Source organism: Amphimedon queenslandica, unplaced genomic scaffold (genome assembly GCF_000090795.2).
Source record: "Amphimedon queenslandica unplaced genomic scaffold, v1.1 AMPQUscaffold_13463, whole genome shotgun sequence".
NCBI lineage: Eukaryota > Metazoa > Porifera > Demospongiae > Haplosclerida > Niphatidae > Amphimedon > Amphimedon queenslandica.
In genome coordinates, this window is record NW_003546301.1 from 1 (window position 1) to 15,425 (window position 15,425).

A 15,425-nucleotide genomic window follows, 5' to 3' on the forward strand; every position below is an offset into this window, starting at 1 on the left:
GCAGATGACCTTCAAGTAATATACTAATAAAAGTACTTGTATTTCTTATTGATGTTAGGCCTTGGAAGTTACTATTATTTTTATTATTTTTGTTGTTATTATTAGTGTTATTTTTGTTATTATTATTTGTTATTATTATTAGTGTTATTTTTGTTATTATTATTTGTTATTATTATTAGTGTTATTTTTGTTATTATTATTTGTTATTATTATTATTATTATTATTGTAAAAACAGTAATTTTTATTGTTTAAAATGTAAAATAAAAGCTGTCTAAAATAAAAAAAATAATACTGAAACCACACCCATTTTAAGTTTGTGCCGTATAGTTCCTATTTTTTATTGTACAAAAGCAGAGAAAATTTTGAAAAATATTGAATTTTGTACAGTTTGTATCTTTGACCAAATTTGACATTCTTGGTATTAAATTGATTGCCGAATCCTGCAGAAAGTAAATATGTTATTATCTTTTGATACTAATTAAATTAAAATTTTTGCAGGCATCGCTAAAGTCTTTGGTATCGTATCGCCCACCTCTAGTCCAACGCTCGAGCTGAGCTGGTCTAGTCTCAAGTTCCCATACACTCTGGTACAGATACTGGATCTGGATATATCTTTCCTTGGGATCAAGTCTACACGTTCATAATGTCAAGTTCAGCTCGTGATTGTGTTTCGTGTAAAAAGCTCCTTATTCCTCCCACTGCCAATTTTTGTGCTTATTGTGGAGCCCCTCAGGCTCAGCCTGGGCATTCATTAGAAGAGGAGGATTCTCCTACTAAAGAATTGTGCTGTTTGATGCCGCAAGATTTTGATGAATTAGAGAATGATAAGAAACAAAAAACCCAGTTATTTCCAAATTTGTAAGTATCCACCAGATCCCCGTTATTTAGATTAATGATATTCATAGGGATATCGTAAAAACAACAGAATTTATTGGCTGCCATCTTGGGGGTATAAACTATACAGTAACCAATGGGCCACAAGGCTAAAATCTGCCTTATCTGCTTTTCCACGTTACTTAGAGGCTCTTAATTGTTGCAGTGGTATAGAAATGGATATTAAGGTTGGAATCTTTTCTCTCTGGAAGCAGCTCCTTTGCTCTGCTGGAAGAATGGTAAAATAACACCTTTTCTCCATTGAAGACTGTACTAAGTATACCCCCAACATGGCGGCCAGAATAATTTTTTCATTTACGGTATCCAAATGAATATCAATAAAAAGTTTATGAATATCATGCATTTCATTCACACAGATCTGGTGGACTGACTTGCTAAAAATAAATCATGCTAATTATTTATGTAGATCGAAAGTTTTATTGCCTGTATTGGATGTTCCAAGAGAAAAATCAGTGAAAGTACAGTTCAATGCAGTCATTCCTTTAACCCTTTGGGAATGGGAAGAAGGAAAATCATCTGTGTACATGAGATTTGGTCATAGAGATATAGGAAGTTGGAATCGTGACATTGGTCCATGTACTTTGTATAGGTTAGTCATTACAATGTTTTAGGATGCTAATTTTCTCTAATACTATAATAGAGGGGTAGGCAATGGTTTGTTTGTTGTGGAGTATAAGATATCACTTGATTATGAATTTTTGAAAGATAATCAAAATGGTCTGTCATACAAATATGTGGTGTATTCTCAAAGATCAAATTCTATTGGTCATCAGTTTGAGTTTTTACATGGAGCTCCTCCTTTTGAGTCTATTGATAATAACAGACTACTGAGGATACCTCAAGACAAATTGAAACCAGGAGGTATTATTAAATAGTATATGTATACTTAATAATAGTTTCATATCTAGGATATCATAGACAGTTTGATGCAGTAATTTTGCCTGATGTAAAGTCAAATGAAACAAAGAGCATTGACAATAAAAGATGGAAGTATTTTGATTCCAGCAATTTATCTGCTTTTGTGATTCCTTCTCCTGCTGTAATGCGTTCTTTGTGTATGGAAATAATTTACATGCTATTAAGGGCATCATTATAAATGGAATCTATAGTCAAGATTTCAATATTCAAAATGTTTTAATAGCATTTCAAGGATTGTTTAACTGTGTCTGTGTTCAATGGATCGAGCACAAAGGAAAAGAAGTACAGTGGGTTTTTGAAGGACTTGACATTGTAAGTTCACAATTTTATTAGAAATAATATTGATAGGTTTTTAATAGTATATCAAGGAGTGGTTTGAATCTTTAGTGCATGCCTTATTAACTACAAAAACACTTAAGTCTCATCTTCGTGTTGTTTCCGGTGTACTTACTGCTGTTATTCTTAAAAATATAACGAAGTGTCAGTTTATTGATATCACTGAAGAGATAAAAATTGGTTTATTACAAGTAATGAGTTTGTCAGTAGTTAACGGGAGAGAAGAGTTTAAATTTTTGCAGGAAATTTTAAGAACAGCTGAAATAAAGTCAGTTAAATTTGATTTTTTAAACAATTTTTACTAGTTTTTTTGTAGAAAAATTGTTTTAGATGCTCTATTGTATTATTTAAGTGTTGATCTAAAAGAGGATGCTCATGTTATTACTGTGATCAATGCTTTACCACTTTATCATTTCTTGTCTGGTTTATCTGTTCCAAACCAAATTTCATTAAAAGAAGCTCCTTGCATTTTGAACCTGGTTGCTTTGAATACATTAATTGAAAAAAATCCAAAGTAAGTATTTTAATTATTAAATTTTCATTATTTATTTATTTATTTGTAAGCATTTTTGAAATGTGCTGTAGTACTATTTTTCAACTGTTTCAACTTGATTCGCAAATGCTGGTACTAATTCCCTACTTTAATTGTCAGAAGAGCCTAAATGTTATTTGTGAAGTGTTACCTATTGAATTATCAATTGTCTGGCTCATAAACCTCCAGTCACACATACCAAACATTTACCTATCCTCTGTTAATGGCAGAAAAGTAAATCAATTATGATTATGGACTTGACATTTTATATTTACAATAAGATGGAACATGACTTTTTAAAGCCTATGACTTGCATTCAGCAAAGGATTATTACTATAGAAATTAAAAAGTTAGTTTTCATTTTTAAAGTAGTGTATGATACTTTTTTAGGTTTTCTATACTTAGCTGCTATTCAGAAGCAGCTATTTATCTTGTGAAATCTTTCAAAAAAAATTTAGATAGTTCCAAAAATTCTGAACTATTAGTAGTGTCAGTGGTTTCTCTTTTGCTTCATATACTTTACAGGGCTAAAAAATTCAATGAAGAAACTAACGAATTCAATGAAGAAACTAACGATCAATTGAGTCTTTGTCAAAAGTTGAGGCATACCATTCAAGGACTATTAATGGATTGGGTAATGTGTCCTGATGTTGTTGGAGGTACTTTCTTTGGTGGAGAAGTAAGCAGAAATTATCAGGAAATAAGGAAAAAGGAGGAGGAACTAAAGGTGCAAAATTTTGTGTAACTTTTAACAATTGATAGTCTCTATTAATTTAGTTTTGGGAAAGTATTTAACTTTGGAATTTCCAGCAAAAGACATAAAGAATGAGTTGGATGCATTAATTTTAGCTCTTGTTAATGATAGGATCTCTAACATACCAACCACACATCTAATAGTTGATGCGTTTGTCTATGTTGAGACTCAGAAAGGAATTCATAACTCTTTAAGAAACATCTTCTTTACAAAAGCATGTGATACTTTAGGTGTTAAAATCTCTGTAAGCAATTTAACAATGTGTATTGTCCCTATTGTGCATATACTCATGTAGACTGAAACAAAAAGATTAAGTTCTAATTTAGTGGTAGAACTGATCTGTGAACTTGCTAAACAATCACCTACTACATTATGCTCTGTTGGAATTCCTGGTAAGCCATTATAATGCAGCCAGAATTTTTGCATTGAATCGATTTTTGTGAGTTTGCAGTGACTGCAACTTCTAAATATGTTAAATTTAATTTTGTGCATTTACAAGTAATGAATAATTGTGAAGTTTTAACCCATGCAAATTGGAAATTTAAAATTTTGGTGACTAAATTAACAACATGTATGTATCTCAATTAAAAAATTGGCACTGTACCAGGCAATTCACACTGTTATATTGCAATAGCAACCGTCAAAAGTTTGGATATTTTTCAAGCTACTGATGATGAAATATATGTGTCTTCTAATGGAGAAATCAAAAAGAGAAAAGAGGAATATAGAAACAGTCCAGGTGATTTTACACTTGAAAAAAAAAAGGAACGAAGTAGTGTTGTTGCTGTTGAAAAAGAAGAAAAAAATTTTAACCAGCCAAATTTAAAAGAAAGAGATGGAGATTTTAATGTTATAGTTCCTAATTTGTGAGTATATCTCTTTTGCCTCATTTAATCTATAAATTCTTAACAGACCCACAATTCAAAAGCATGGTGTACTGTATCCTCTAAAAAATAAGACAATGAGAGTGCAATTTAATGCTGTCATTCAAAAAGACATTTGGAAATGGGAAGAAGGAAGGTCAGAGGTTTACATAAGATTTGGACACAAAATGCTAGGAGACTGGGAACTTGACATTGGTCCATGTATTTTACACAGGTTTGCCATTATAGTGATTTTACTATTACTTTTATTGATAATTACACTTTTGAAACCTTTAGAGATGCTGGTAATGGGTTTTATGTCATTAGATATGATATGTCCATTGACAGTGACTTTATAAAATCTTTAAGGATCGGTCTGCCATACAAATATACAGTCTATTCTCCATTGGTAAAAGTGACCAAACATCAGTTTGAGTACCTTCATGGAGCTCCTCCTTATCAAGGTGCCAATGCAAACAGATTACTTAAAGTACCTAAAGAAAAACTATGTCCAGGGGGTGAGTGATTTTTTCTATAAAAAAATATATTTGTATAATGTTATTAATCATTTTAATTTCAGGTTATTATAGACAGTTTGATACTATGATTTTACCTGACACTAAAGTTAAAACAGCCAAAGCAACTTTCAAAAGAGTGTGGGATTTCATTTCTAGAGCCGAACCTGATGATCCCACTGCCATCACTCTTCCTATTCCTACACTGATGCGCTCGCAATGTATGGAAATTCACTTGCAACCTATTAAGGATATTCTCTTGCGTGGGGATTTTAGGAACAAGCTTGAAGTTTCAACAAATGGATGTGTGAATCTTATTCGATGTGCATATTTGCAATGGGTGGAACATCGAGGAGGCGACTATCGTTGGGAAATTCAAGATATTGGTCCTGTGAGTCAATGCTTCATGAAATGCTGTCATTTATATTTATTATTGTAGTTTTTAATGGATTTGGTTGAATTTTTTCTTGTTGACCTCAATAAGCAGCGAGACTCTGCTTATCATACTGTTACTTCAGCTGTATTTCTGAACTATTGTCTACACAAATTAAGAAAGTTTTATTCAGTGCCCATCTCAGTTGATCTTTGCATAAAGTTACTACAAACAATGAATTTATCATATATTAATGGAGAAAAAGAACTTAGCTTTTTAATGAGTTTGATAGGAGGCTTACCTGAAACAAGGTATAATGTGTATTCAAATTGTTTATTGCATATGTAATGTGCATGTACTTTTATAGGACTGGTATTGTTAATGCTCTTGTTTATTGCCTAAGGACTATTATTGCATCAGAAAATCCTGACAATGCCATTGTTGTTCTCAAAGCTTTACCTTTATATCACTTTTTGTGTGACCTCTCAGTGCCTTATCAGAAGTCATGTGTTCCACTAAACAAGATAACCTGGGGTGATACTTCGTTACTGATTGACAAGTTACTATCAACATTACAGTTTAAATCGGGGTAAGAATAATGTAGAATTGTAAAGCTGTCAATTTATATATGTGATAGGTTTGTTCAAAAACACAAAGAAGACATTCAACAGTTACTTCAGTTTGATTCAAAACTTCTTTACATAATCCCCTACATTTGTCCCTGGGAGGATACAGTTATTCTTTGTGACATGTTGCCACTTGAGCTAGCCATTGTGTGGCTTATTGAAAGACTCAACTTACATTCAGATACTCACTATTTGAGATTATCATCAGTGACTGATTACAAGGTACGTGTATGCTATAATGACTAAATATCATATGGAGATCACCTACATGTACAGTTGTATAAGTATATACCTTTGCTACAATCCACTAATTAAAAATTCATTCTATAGATGAATTATTGCTTCAAGCTACCATTAGCTAACATTCTTAAAAGAATTTATGAGAAAAAAATTAACAAGTAATTATTTTATTGATCTAAAGTACATAATATTAAGTGCCTTTTATAGTTTTGATGTGTTGGTTTGGTATTCTGATGCTACAACTTTTTTATATGAGAGTTTTCGAGACAAAATAAATTTTTCAATAAATGCTGAGATTTTAGTAGAATCTACAATTTCACTTTACCTTCACATCCTCTTCAAAGCTAAAATGTTTCAAGATCAAACTAATAATCAGGACACTCTTTGTCAGCGTCTAACTTTGAGTGCAAGAGAACTACTAATGGACTGGGTTGCTCGTAAAGATGTTATTGGTGGGTCCTTCTTTGGTGCTTCTTTGAAGTATGCTGGAACAATTCACCAGGAATTGAGGAAAGAAAATGATGAGCTTAAAGTAATTTATACTTCATATATGAATTATTTTATTTTCTTTTTAGTTTTGGAAAGAGCTATTATTCATTAAGTTTCCAGCAAATGAAATGAAAAATGACTTTGAGGCGATAGTCCTTGAGCTTGTCAGTGATAGAGTCTCTGAAATACCATCACCTGAGCTGAAGATTAACCTTTTTATTAATGTTGATCACCGAGAAGAAATTGCTGATTCATTCCGAAACATATTCTTGACGAAAGCAATTGAAGCATTGGATAGCATGTTTTCAAAGAGATCAATGGTGAGTTACATGTTGCCAGACTTTTTGCTTTATTGTTTATATACTGTTGCAGACACAGAGTATTCAAAGATGGGCTACCTTGCTTGACTTGAAGTCTGAGCGGGTTTTTAAGCTAATTTCTAAAATTATTGAGAAGAGGTATCCTGATTTTTGCAGGGCACAAGAAATGCCATTTAGTGATTTACTTGATTGGGAAATGTGGCCTGGAATTCTTAAGATTTCTTGTAAGTAATATTAATTTCATTTTAATCATTTTATGTACTCCAGATGCTCAAGTTGGGAAAAATACAAGAGAATTGGGTGAATGGAGACTGATAGTAACTTGTGCAATCAGTAAATTAGAGACAGTCTGTGTTAATATTAATAGTGGTGGGATCACTATTACTGAATTAAACAGTATTAGAGCTAAGCAAATACAAATGAATAAACTTTGTGAAGTTATTGATGAATCACGAATAATTGATCTGCAAAAAAGTATAGAGAAGCGACTGAAGGAATTTGAACATTTTGAAGAATACACAATGAAATTGAAGTACTTTCTTTCACATATTTGCAATATATTAACTGGTAAGAATGAAAATTTTTATCAGTTGTCTGCATCCATTATTATGTATATCTTTTTGTAGGTCAATATAATTTAATGGATGAACTTCAAAAGAACTATAAAGATGAAAAGATCAATAAGTTATGTATTACAGTATCAGATGGTAGCTGTAGGGTTGTTAGTTTTCCTGATGCTAGACCACTTGATCCTTGCCTGGATGGATTCTTCATTATCTCTTCTAAATACTCCAGTGATATCTTTAATAGGCTTTGGCATAAAAGAATAATTGAACAACCAGCAGCAGTTGATTCGTCAAAAATATATTCAATATTTTGGCAACCAGTACTTCAATCTTGTACCTTGTTATTGAAAAGGCTGCAGTCTGGAGACATGACCCTATTAGAAGTTGATGATCAATTTAAGAATGTTTACTTTCATAAGCTTGACAAGTTAGAGAAAGATCTCATTAACCTGCAGCATGCAGTTGATGCCATCAATCATTCTGCCACTGGTGATATCAACTGGATAAAGAATGCTGTAGTGCATATTGGTCAGTATTGGGATTTGTGTGGTTATAAAGTAGCAGCCAAAGCATTTCTTAAAATTCGTGATACACTTGATTTGACTGGAGACTTTGATATAGTAGAAAAAGTAGCATTAAAGGTACATGTGTGTATGTCAATGTCCTAAATTGTTGTTAAGGTATAATTTTACAAATTTTAATCCAGTATGAGTGAGGTTACGTTTTTGTGAAATGAAGGTATTAAAATATTATAGTGCATTGTGAGATGAAAATTTGTGGTTGTTCAATAAATTTGCAAAATTTATTCCTTACAATTATATTGAAAATAATTGTTTAGTCAAAACTAAAACTAGTTCTTAGTTAACATAATACCTTGTATATTTAAATACTTGTTTCAATATTCAGGTTTCATTTACTAATACCACACTGAGCACTATTGATCATAGTGTGGTGGATGCTGGAAGGTTTCTTCAAGAATATGCAACTGATCCTGCTAAAAGAGAATGTCTAGAAGTATTTATTGAGTGTCAAAATATAGTTCAATGGATTAGAAATAAAACTAAAGGTACATTGTATGTTGTTCTTTAAGTTATTTTATTACTACTGGAGTACTGATGTTATACTATTATCCATTTTATTATAGATTTAATAAGCTTGTTTAATTTTGTTTCAAGCTCTGTGGCTGGTAGAGAGGGTAGCATGGCTGCTGATAAACTGCTATTTCTATATACAGTCGGTAGTGGGTTTTGTCCGTTAATATACAAATTATCAAAAGATGCTAGTTGTCAGAAACTACAGGAACTATGCAAGACAGTATGGATGGCATTAGAAACAGCACCTTATTTACCAGACTTGATGGTAATTAATTTTATAACAAATATTTTTTTAATTAAATCAATTTTTTGCAAATCGTGAAGTGACAGAATTATTTGAAAATTTCTAGAATGGTGATAATTTTGTCATCAGAATAATTTTAATCTCAAAAAATTAACAAAGAAATTTTGTAGTTTCTTTTGAAATTTCTGCACATTACATGACCATGTATAAACATTTTCTGTAATGACATGTATTTTATTTTTTGTAGAAATCATGTGAGAGAGACATTGATTGGTACAAATCATTTAAAGAGAAACATAAGACTAAGATTAATTGAGATAATTTTTTATAGGTACTGTTTAGTTAATAATTGTAATAATTTCTTTTTGTAAGGTATTCGTTTTTTTTTTCATTGTAATTTGTGTCTATTTAGAAAATTTTCTAAAAACTTTGATTGATAGCAATGCTTTTTGCCATTTTTTGATTGCTTAATGTTTCATTACAATTGTTTAAAACTATAATTTTTCTAATGTACACACTAAACAGCATTTAAATTCAATAGCCAACAGGTATAATAATATTATTACATGTATGTCTAAATGGTGGACTGTAGTTTAATTTATTGATGTAAATTTATGGTCGGTCATCATACAGTGCAGTATCTGAATTTTTTCTCGACATTAATTTGCTGAAATTGTTGTTGAACAAGATTTAAATAATTCTTATTGGAATTAGTTGATTTATCATAAAATATAATAATGCAGAATTCTCTCCTTTTCATTTTTGATGAATTTGGCAAAAACAAAGCCTTTTTTCTTTGGTTTTGGAGGAAACAAAAATTTATAAAGAAATCCAAATTTGATTGGAATCAGCTCATGGTATAAGGACATGTATGTGTATCAGAAAAAATCTATAATAATTGAGGCTTTTTCCTTTTCTTTTTTGGTGAAATTTTGCCAAAAAGCAAAGGCTATAGCTTTTGATCATTGCCCTGATTTTGGAGCAAAATTTTAAAACTCACAAAAAATCCTCATGGAACCATTAATATTATTGTTGTGTCAAAATGAATAAATGAATACTATAATTAGCAACACTAATTGCACTCACAGTAACTATACATACAATAAATTAATGTTAGCATGAGTACATACACTGTAAATCAGTGAATAAGTACTGCCCAGCCTCAATATTAGCACCAACAAGAACAACTGATTGAGGATTTGCACTTTTATCATCTTGTGACCATTTAATTAATGAATAGTCAGACTGAGAGAGACGAGTGACAAGATCAATAAATGATGGCCTTTGACTTGTCTCAGGATGCCTAATATAATATTAAGTAATTGTTAACATTATTTTAATTAATAGTGATTCTCATACCAGCATTGTATCATAATCTCATATACTTGTCTTGAGCAACCTGGTGGAGGAGGCAAGCGATATCCTGACTCTACTTTTCTAAATGCCTTTATTATAATAGTAGCATAATGATTATCATTGTAATGGCTTTTGAAATTAAATTACTTCTTGATTTGTCATGTTGTGAAATGGTCTGTGTCCAAGACTCCATATTTCATACAGCAACACACCATAGCTCCATACATCACTTGCTGATGAATATTTCTTATAATGAATTGCCTATAAACCAATGATAGCAAATTTCTTTAAAATCTATATTTACTTCAGGAGCAGTCCATTTGATAGGAACTTGGCCTCCTTTTGAAATGTAATAGTTTTCATCTTGTAGATCTCGAGACAGTCCGAAATCAGATATCTTTTGAGAATTATTGATTAGTAACAATTACTGAGAGAATGTATCACTCACCTTACACCTGTCTCCCTCTGCCACTAATATATTCCTGGCCGCCAGGTCTCTGTGTACAAAGGATTTCTTAGATAAGTACTCCATGCCTGAAGCAATTTGACGGCAGAAACTGAGTAAAAGACTAGGTACTGTAGTGGGTACTAATTCTCCTGGTCTGTAAATAACAAAATTATGTATGATGATGTGGCAATAAATAATGCACTGTGTTCCATACTGTGGCTGGAGAGTATGTAAATAGTTTTTCATATCGCCATTATTCATGAACTCCAGTACTATCATCATCTATTCATAAAGTAATTATGAAGCATCCATCAATTATATACATGTATGGTGTTATCACTTACTGGCTCTTCAATAGTGACCATTCCATATAACTTGACAACATTTGGATGATGAAACTGGCCCATGATGGCTGCCTCTTGTAGAAACTTCACTCTATCATCATCTGATGTATTACCGGTAAGAGTTTTAGTAGCAACTTCTAATGGACCAGTTGGTGATTGCCAGACACCTTTGCAGACACTACCAAACTGCCCTGAACCCAAATGATCTCCAATCCTATACACATGCATGTATTCTCTAAAGTTGGTATTAGGTTTATTGTGTTACTTTATTTGATCACGTCTCAATTCTCTGAACTTGTACTTATACAACTGATCATAAATGCTTGAGCAGTCAGCACCAGGAGTCCAGTATATGTCACTTTCAGAAAAAAACACACCATTTGTACTTGCATTGTCCTTGAAATTAATTATAATTATGATTTTTGAATCCAAAAATAAATTTACTTTGTTATAAAGAACATTTTGTAGTTCAAGGGATCCAGTGTGACTAATAAGTTTACACCTTTGTGACTACAACATAAGAAAAAATGTACATGGTTGTAGCTAGAGTAAGGTTGTGGCTTTGTGGTCACACTAATTATCACTTACCATAGTTGGAACAACTATACCCCACTCGCTAGGCAGTGTCTGTGTTGGCTCCATCTATAGTAAATTAGTGTATTATTGACAGTAACTATTATTACATAATGCATACATATTCTCCCATATTTGGTTGGTGATACACTTTAGGAGCAGGCATACCGGCTTCTGCATAAAAGCTACTCTCTCTATCATAATTAGGCAGTGTATAAATATCCTTCTCATTTGGCATTTTTTGATTATCTGTATTGGAACAACAAACAATTAATACCACCACATTAAAGGAATCCTATTGTGCCAAGTACATGTATGATTGCTCACTTTGTCACACATGTCCTTACCTGAATAAAGTGGATTGGCTAGTGTTTGTAGTCTGTCTTGTTTAGCTTGAACAACAGGTAATGCATATACATTGCTTTCTTTCTTGTTCTTTCTTCTCACAAAATATAATGCAATTAGGATGCCAGCAATTATTCCAATAATAATGATAACCAATATCACTGTAGTAATGACTGCTGGTACAGTAGCAGTTGATGCTCTTGGATTGCTTATGTTGCCTGGGGCAGAAGTAGAGCTAGCTGTAGTCATTGTTTGATCTACTGTAAAATATAAGATACAATACAAATTTATACAATACAAATTTATACAATACAATATGTAACTCTTACCACTTGAAGTAGATGACAAGAGCCCAGTGTTTGTTATTGTAAATGCAATTCCTATACAGTAAAGAATTAAAGTTTATACAACTATCAATAAGCTATATACCTTCATTAGTAGTAGTTGTGCCTGTTGTGGTGTATGGCAAAGTTTTACTTGACTCTGTTGCTTGTACTATACAAACAATAACATATTACTTGTAACAGAAAATAATTTACTTGATACTTCAGCAGTAACTAATGGAAAGTCATTGGCTCCTTCTGATCTTGTTGGAGTTATAGTTGATGGAGGGTCTCCAGAGTCAACTCGTAGATTATTAGGACCACTCTCTTCCTGCTCATACAGCTGAAAATCAGTACTCTCAGGAATGTACATACCAAATACATCTCCTTCTTGGAACTCTAACGGAGACTGGGGTGTGAATTCATACACGTTTGTAATATTGAGAACATTATTAATTAATTGAGAAGACTTTGTTTTAATGTAGGTATTAGGGCCTGTTTTACGCCATATTTGGAGCTCTGGCATGTCATCATCATCACTAGATTCCCTAGAGGCTATACCTCCATATATCCACTTAGTAAGTGTCCCATTACAAGAAAATATCATCTCTGGATATAAGTATTGTCTTTTATCAGCAGGCAGTCTTGTCCCATGTATCTGAAGTGCATTACTTCGAATAACTGACTCACTGATGGAATTACTACTCTGAACACAGTGTTCATCTAGAAAAAATTATTATTTAGCTAACTAGAGTATGTGAATATACCTGTTACAGGGTAAACCAATATCAACTGATTGCTTATCTGAGTAGTAGAAGTAAGCTCAATTGTTTGAGAGTTATAAGGAAAAACTTGACTACTAAAAGCCACTCCTGTTTCTCCTGTGATAGAGTATACTCTAACAATACTATCTTCTTCTCCTGGTTGTGATATAGCCAATAGATCTCCAGGAAATACTCTTAGGGAAGGCTCAAGTAGATACTCAAAAACCTCACTAGTACTGACATTAGAAGTAGAGAAGTAAATCTTTCTCTCACTATTAGCTACTGGAGTGTACTGATTACCAGTGTCTCTGTATATCATGACACTAGGAAACTGTACACGATTAGTGTTTCTTCCTTGCCTACGAATTCGTACATTAATTCCCAAAACAAGTTTACTTATTGTAGTGGTACAATTGAACTCATACTCTCGGAGAACCGTTACACTATTATCCAATGGTACTCCAGTTTTTTCTAATGGTAGAATTCGTGATCTCTGGCTTAATAATGAGTACTGCATAAATCTCTCAGTACACTGCTGAGCACCGTATACTATTATTGGAAATGGTAATGTCTCACTTGACTTAAAACATTCTTGTACTTACCAGGTAGCTCAGAAGTAAAGGCAAGGTACAGACTGAGCATGGGAATGAAAAGCTTCATGATTAACTGCTGGAACTAGTTATTGGTTCAAGCTTTGCTGCCAATTATGTATTAGGTGTGAGCAACCTTACAAATAGAATGGATACACAACTGCATGACCAACATGACCAAAAAGTTAATTCTATTAGGAATACACCTACTAGCTACACCTTGCAAATACAAATGTGTCAGTCAAGTTTATCACTACTCATAATGATTTATTTCTAAATTATTAAAGAAAGGGAAAAGGATAGATAAAACAGCACAGTTTTAGAATGTTTAGCTCTGGTCAAGTTTAGCAGGTATAATAATAGCCAGAGTAACTGTCATAGTAAGAGTAGCAGCTTGAAGCTATGGACACATTCACTGAAACAACAGCAATGATCATTATGACCATGACAATCATAAAAGTAATGAGACCAAGAAGATTGAGAATTGCAGCAATGCGACGATTCCTGGCCATTCCAATCATATCACCATGCAGTGCTGCATCTTGCGCCTATGTAGATATTAACATTGATTAGTCTGTATTCACACTCATGATTGTAGACTTACATTAATAGCAAAAATGATGGCAGGAACAGTGCAAAATAGTGCACACCATGTCCCACAAATGAAGCAAAGGAACGTCATCACAATAGACAATATCAAGAAGTGATCATTTGTACCATAAGAATGGTATACAACTGGTGTTGCTGTAGGCTGAGTGGTAACAATAACAGCATGATTCTATGCAGTAAAGAATTTTGATAAGATTTATGGTGAAACCAGTGGCTTACATTAGGGGCTCCATATGGTATGGCTTGATAGCTGTAGGCAGGGGGGCCTTTTCCTGCTGGATCATACTGTGGATTGTAAGGCTATCATAGAGAAAAAAATAATATTAACACTATTTGATAAAAGCTTACAGGAGGGGAGGAATTGTATAATAGTGACTGGTTTTGACCTGTTTAATAAAAGTAAAAGCAAAAATAAAGACAACTGCTAAGTGAGTTAACACTTACTCATGATGAAACTGAAGCAAAGTATGTGTAAGCAACTATGGCTAGAGAACTAGGGTGGGGCTCTTGTACTTTGCTAGCTCAGTACAATAAGTAATTATAATCATTTCACTGCCTCGTGAATCTACTACAAAACTGATAAATAATTAATTTTTACTTCAACTAATGTAAAAAAGTAAAAGCTAAAATTAATACATTCACACACGAGTCTAAATTAAAATCAATTATTGCAATTAAATAATGTTAATCGTCCCAATCAGAATCAGAATCAGAATCATCTGATCCTGACTCTGAGTCACTCAATTCAAACGCTATACGACGAGCCAAAATTGAAGCAACATCATTTCCGTGAGACTGCTGCTTCTTCTCAACTTGAGTTTGCTCCTCTACCTTACGCAACTGCTTGCCTATAGACACAAATAATAAAAAAATACATGTACATGCACATATAATTATGACAAAAACTTAATGCTAGAAATTGATTTGACATTAAAATCCATATGAATGAATTTTTGCTTAGTTGACTTGATTTTATAGTAATTATGTAATATGTTTTTTACAAGTGTGACATACCAAGTCTAATAGCAGCAAGCAAGTCATTACGAGGATCATCAGGTGGTTTAGCCACTGGAGCTGCTGCTGCAGCTGGAGCTGTCACTTCAATGGGGACAGCAGTAGGTGGGGGAGGGGGAGGAGCCGGTATATTTGCCATTGGAGGGGGCGGAGGAGGGGGAGGAGCTGGAGCCTGTAATTAATGAGACACAAATAAAATAAAATAATTGATATCATGATTACTATAGTGGGCATTGGAGGGGGAGGAGCTGGTACCGGAACAGGAACATTAGATCCATAATTTGCCATCTGCAA

The 15,425-nt window shown here is 32.9% G+C and overlaps 5 protein-coding genes across 8 annotated transcripts in view; 2 read left to right on the forward strand and 3 right to left on the reverse strand.

Moving 5' to 3' along the window:
• Positions 1 to 273: 273 nt before the first annotated feature.
• Positions 274 to 3,547, forward strand: LOC109581080 (uncharacterized). 2 transcript variants are annotated; one of them, XM_019994846.1, is made up of 11 exons: positions 274 to 450; positions 500 to 859; positions 1,302 to 1,484; positions 1,536 to 1,756; positions 1,804 to 2,125; positions 2,173 to 2,417; positions 2,466 to 2,663; positions 2,714 to 2,915; positions 2,963 to 3,030; positions 3,072 to 3,408; positions 3,459 to 3,547. In XM_019994846.1, the coding sequence occupies exons 6-11, from the start codon at positions 2,344 to 2,346 to the stop codon at positions 3,474 to 3,476; spliced, it is 897 nt and encodes a 298-aa protein (XP_019850405.1). In that variant the 5' UTR covers positions 274 to 450; positions 500 to 859; positions 1,302 to 1,484; positions 1,536 to 1,756; positions 1,804 to 2,125; positions 2,173 to 2,343; the 3' UTR covers positions 3,477 to 3,547. The 2 variants fall into 2 exon arrangements, with proteins under 2 accessions (XP_019850405.1, XP_019850406.1); XM_019994847.1 differs by lacking the exons at positions 274 to 450; positions 500 to 859 and adding an exon at positions 1,172 to 1,194 and having other exon boundaries at positions 1,252 to 1,484.
• LOC109581079 (E3 ubiquitin-protein ligase rnf213-alpha-like) lies at positions 3,469 to 9,208 on the forward strand. Its single transcript, XM_019994845.1, has 18 exons — positions 3,469 to 3,679; positions 3,731 to 3,827; positions 4,070 to 4,301; positions 4,348 to 4,533; positions 4,596 to 4,816; positions 4,879 to 5,204; positions 5,253 to 5,497; positions 5,554 to 5,775; positions 5,824 to 6,034; positions 6,143 to 6,210; positions 6,260 to 6,584; positions 6,628 to 6,861; positions 6,914 to 7,085; positions 7,129 to 7,428; positions 7,488 to 8,068; positions 8,334 to 8,493; positions 8,572 to 8,786; positions 9,013 to 9,208. Exons 4-18 carry the CDS (start codon positions 4,397 to 4,399, stop codon positions 9,079 to 9,081), a joined length of 3,486 nt encoding a protein of 1,161 aa, XP_019850404.1. The 5' UTR covers positions 3,469 to 3,679; positions 3,731 to 3,827; positions 4,070 to 4,301; positions 4,348 to 4,396; the 3' UTR covers positions 9,082 to 9,208.
• Positions 9,209 to 9,752: 544 nt separating this feature from the next.
• On the reverse strand, positions 9,753 to 14,754 carry LOC100638128 (uncharacterized). 3 transcript variants are annotated; one of them, XM_019994852.1, is made up of 21 exons: positions 14,562 to 14,753; positions 14,466 to 14,503; positions 14,337 to 14,417; positions 14,113 to 14,286; positions 13,521 to 14,056; positions 12,922 to 13,467; positions 12,371 to 12,877; positions 12,261 to 12,326; positions 12,161 to 12,211; positions 11,834 to 12,088; positions 11,608 to 11,735; positions 11,502 to 11,555; positions 11,358 to 11,423; positions 11,179 to 11,309; positions 10,914 to 11,127; positions 10,784 to 10,851; positions 10,570 to 10,723; positions 10,426 to 10,518; positions 10,269 to 10,382; positions 10,125 to 10,210; positions 9,753 to 10,068 (listed from the first exon to the last, which is right to left on the reverse strand). In XM_019994852.1, the coding sequence occupies exons 5-21, from the start codon at positions 13,576 to 13,578 to the stop codon at positions 9,879 to 9,881; spliced, it is 2,781 nt and encodes a 926-aa protein (XP_019850411.1). In that variant the 5' UTR covers positions 13,579 to 14,056; positions 14,113 to 14,286; positions 14,337 to 14,417; positions 14,466 to 14,503; positions 14,562 to 14,753; the 3' UTR covers positions 9,753 to 9,878. The 3 variants fall into 3 exon arrangements, with proteins under 3 accessions (XP_019850411.1, XP_019850409.1, XP_019850410.1); XM_019994850.1 differs by having other exon boundaries at positions 11,834 to 12,091; XM_019994851.1 differs by having other exon boundaries at positions 11,834 to 12,091; positions 14,466 to 14,754.
• On the reverse strand, positions 13,853 to 14,565 carry LOC105312238 (uncharacterized). The gene is made up of 5 exons (XM_011404729.1): positions 14,562 to 14,565; positions 14,466 to 14,503; positions 14,337 to 14,417; positions 14,113 to 14,286; positions 13,853 to 14,056 (listed from the first exon to the last, which is right to left on the reverse strand). The coding sequence occupies exons 1-5, from the start codon at positions 14,563 to 14,565 to the stop codon at positions 13,853 to 13,855; spliced, it is 501 nt and encodes a 166-aa protein (XP_011403031.1).
• Positions 14,755 to 14,801: 47 nt separating the features above from the next.
• The window catches only part of LOC100638255 (wiskott-Aldrich syndrome protein family member 2-like), a 2,876-nt gene continuing 2,252 nt past the window's right edge, over positions 14,802 to 15,425 (reverse strand). Inside the window, exons 7-8 of the mRNA XM_019994873.1 lie at positions 15,132 to 15,303; positions 14,802 to 14,965 (exon numbers count right to left, since the gene is read on the reverse strand). Of these exons, the coding sequence (XP_019850432.1) occupies positions 14,802 to 14,965; positions 15,132 to 15,303 (336 nt within the window). The remainder of the gene's footprint in view (positions 14,966 to 15,131; positions 15,304 to 15,425) is intronic.

Excerpts from the sequence above, each read along its gene's own strand:
- LOC105312238 (XM_011404729.1), bottom strand. Across the intron at positions 14,418-14,465 it reads TATACAATTCCTCCCCTCCT|CCTTACAATCCACAGTATGA; the intron begins GTAAGCTTTTAT and ends TCTCTATGATAG. Across the intron at positions 14,287-14,336 it reads TACCATATGGAGCCCCTAAT|AATCATGCTGTTATTGTTAC; the intron begins GTAAGCCACTGG and ends TTTACTGCATAG.
- LOC109581080 (XM_019994846.1), top strand. The coding sequence starts at position 2,344 with ATGAGTTTGTCAGTAGTTAACGGGAGAGAAGAGTTTAAATTTTTGCAG. Across the intron at positions 2,418-2,465 it reads TTAAGAACAGCTGAAATAAA|AAAAATTGTTTTAGATGCTC; the intron begins GTCAGTTAAATT and ends GTTTTTTTGTAG. Across the intron at positions 2,664-2,713 it reads TTAATTGAAAAAAATCCAAA|CATTTTTGAAATGTGCTGTA; the intron begins GTAAGTATTTTA and ends TTTATTTGTAAG.
- LOC109581079 (XM_019994845.1), top strand. The coding sequence starts at position 4,397 with ATGAGAGTGCAATTTAATGCTGTCATTCAAAAAGACATTTGGAAATGG. Across the intron at positions 7,086-7,128 it reads TGGAATTCTTAAGATTTCTT|ATGCTCAAGTTGGGAAAAAT; the intron begins GTAAGTAATATT and ends TATGTACTCCAG. Across the intron at positions 8,494-8,571 it reads GATTAGAAATAAAACTAAAG|ATTTAATAAGCTTGTTTAAT; the intron begins GTACATTGTATG and ends ATTTTATTATAG.
- LOC100638128 (XM_019994851.1), bottom strand. The coding sequence starts at position 13,578 with ATGAAGCTTTTCATTCCCATGCTCAGTCTGTACCTTGCCTTTACTTCT. Across the intron at positions 12,878-12,921 it reads ATTGGTTTACCCTGTAACAG|ATGAACACTGTGTTCAGAGT; the intron begins GTATATTCACAT and ends AATTTTTTCTAG. Across the intron at positions 10,724-10,783 it reads TTACATACTCTCCAGCCACA|ACCAGGAGAATTAGTACCCA; the intron begins GTATGGAACACA and ends TGTTATTTACAG.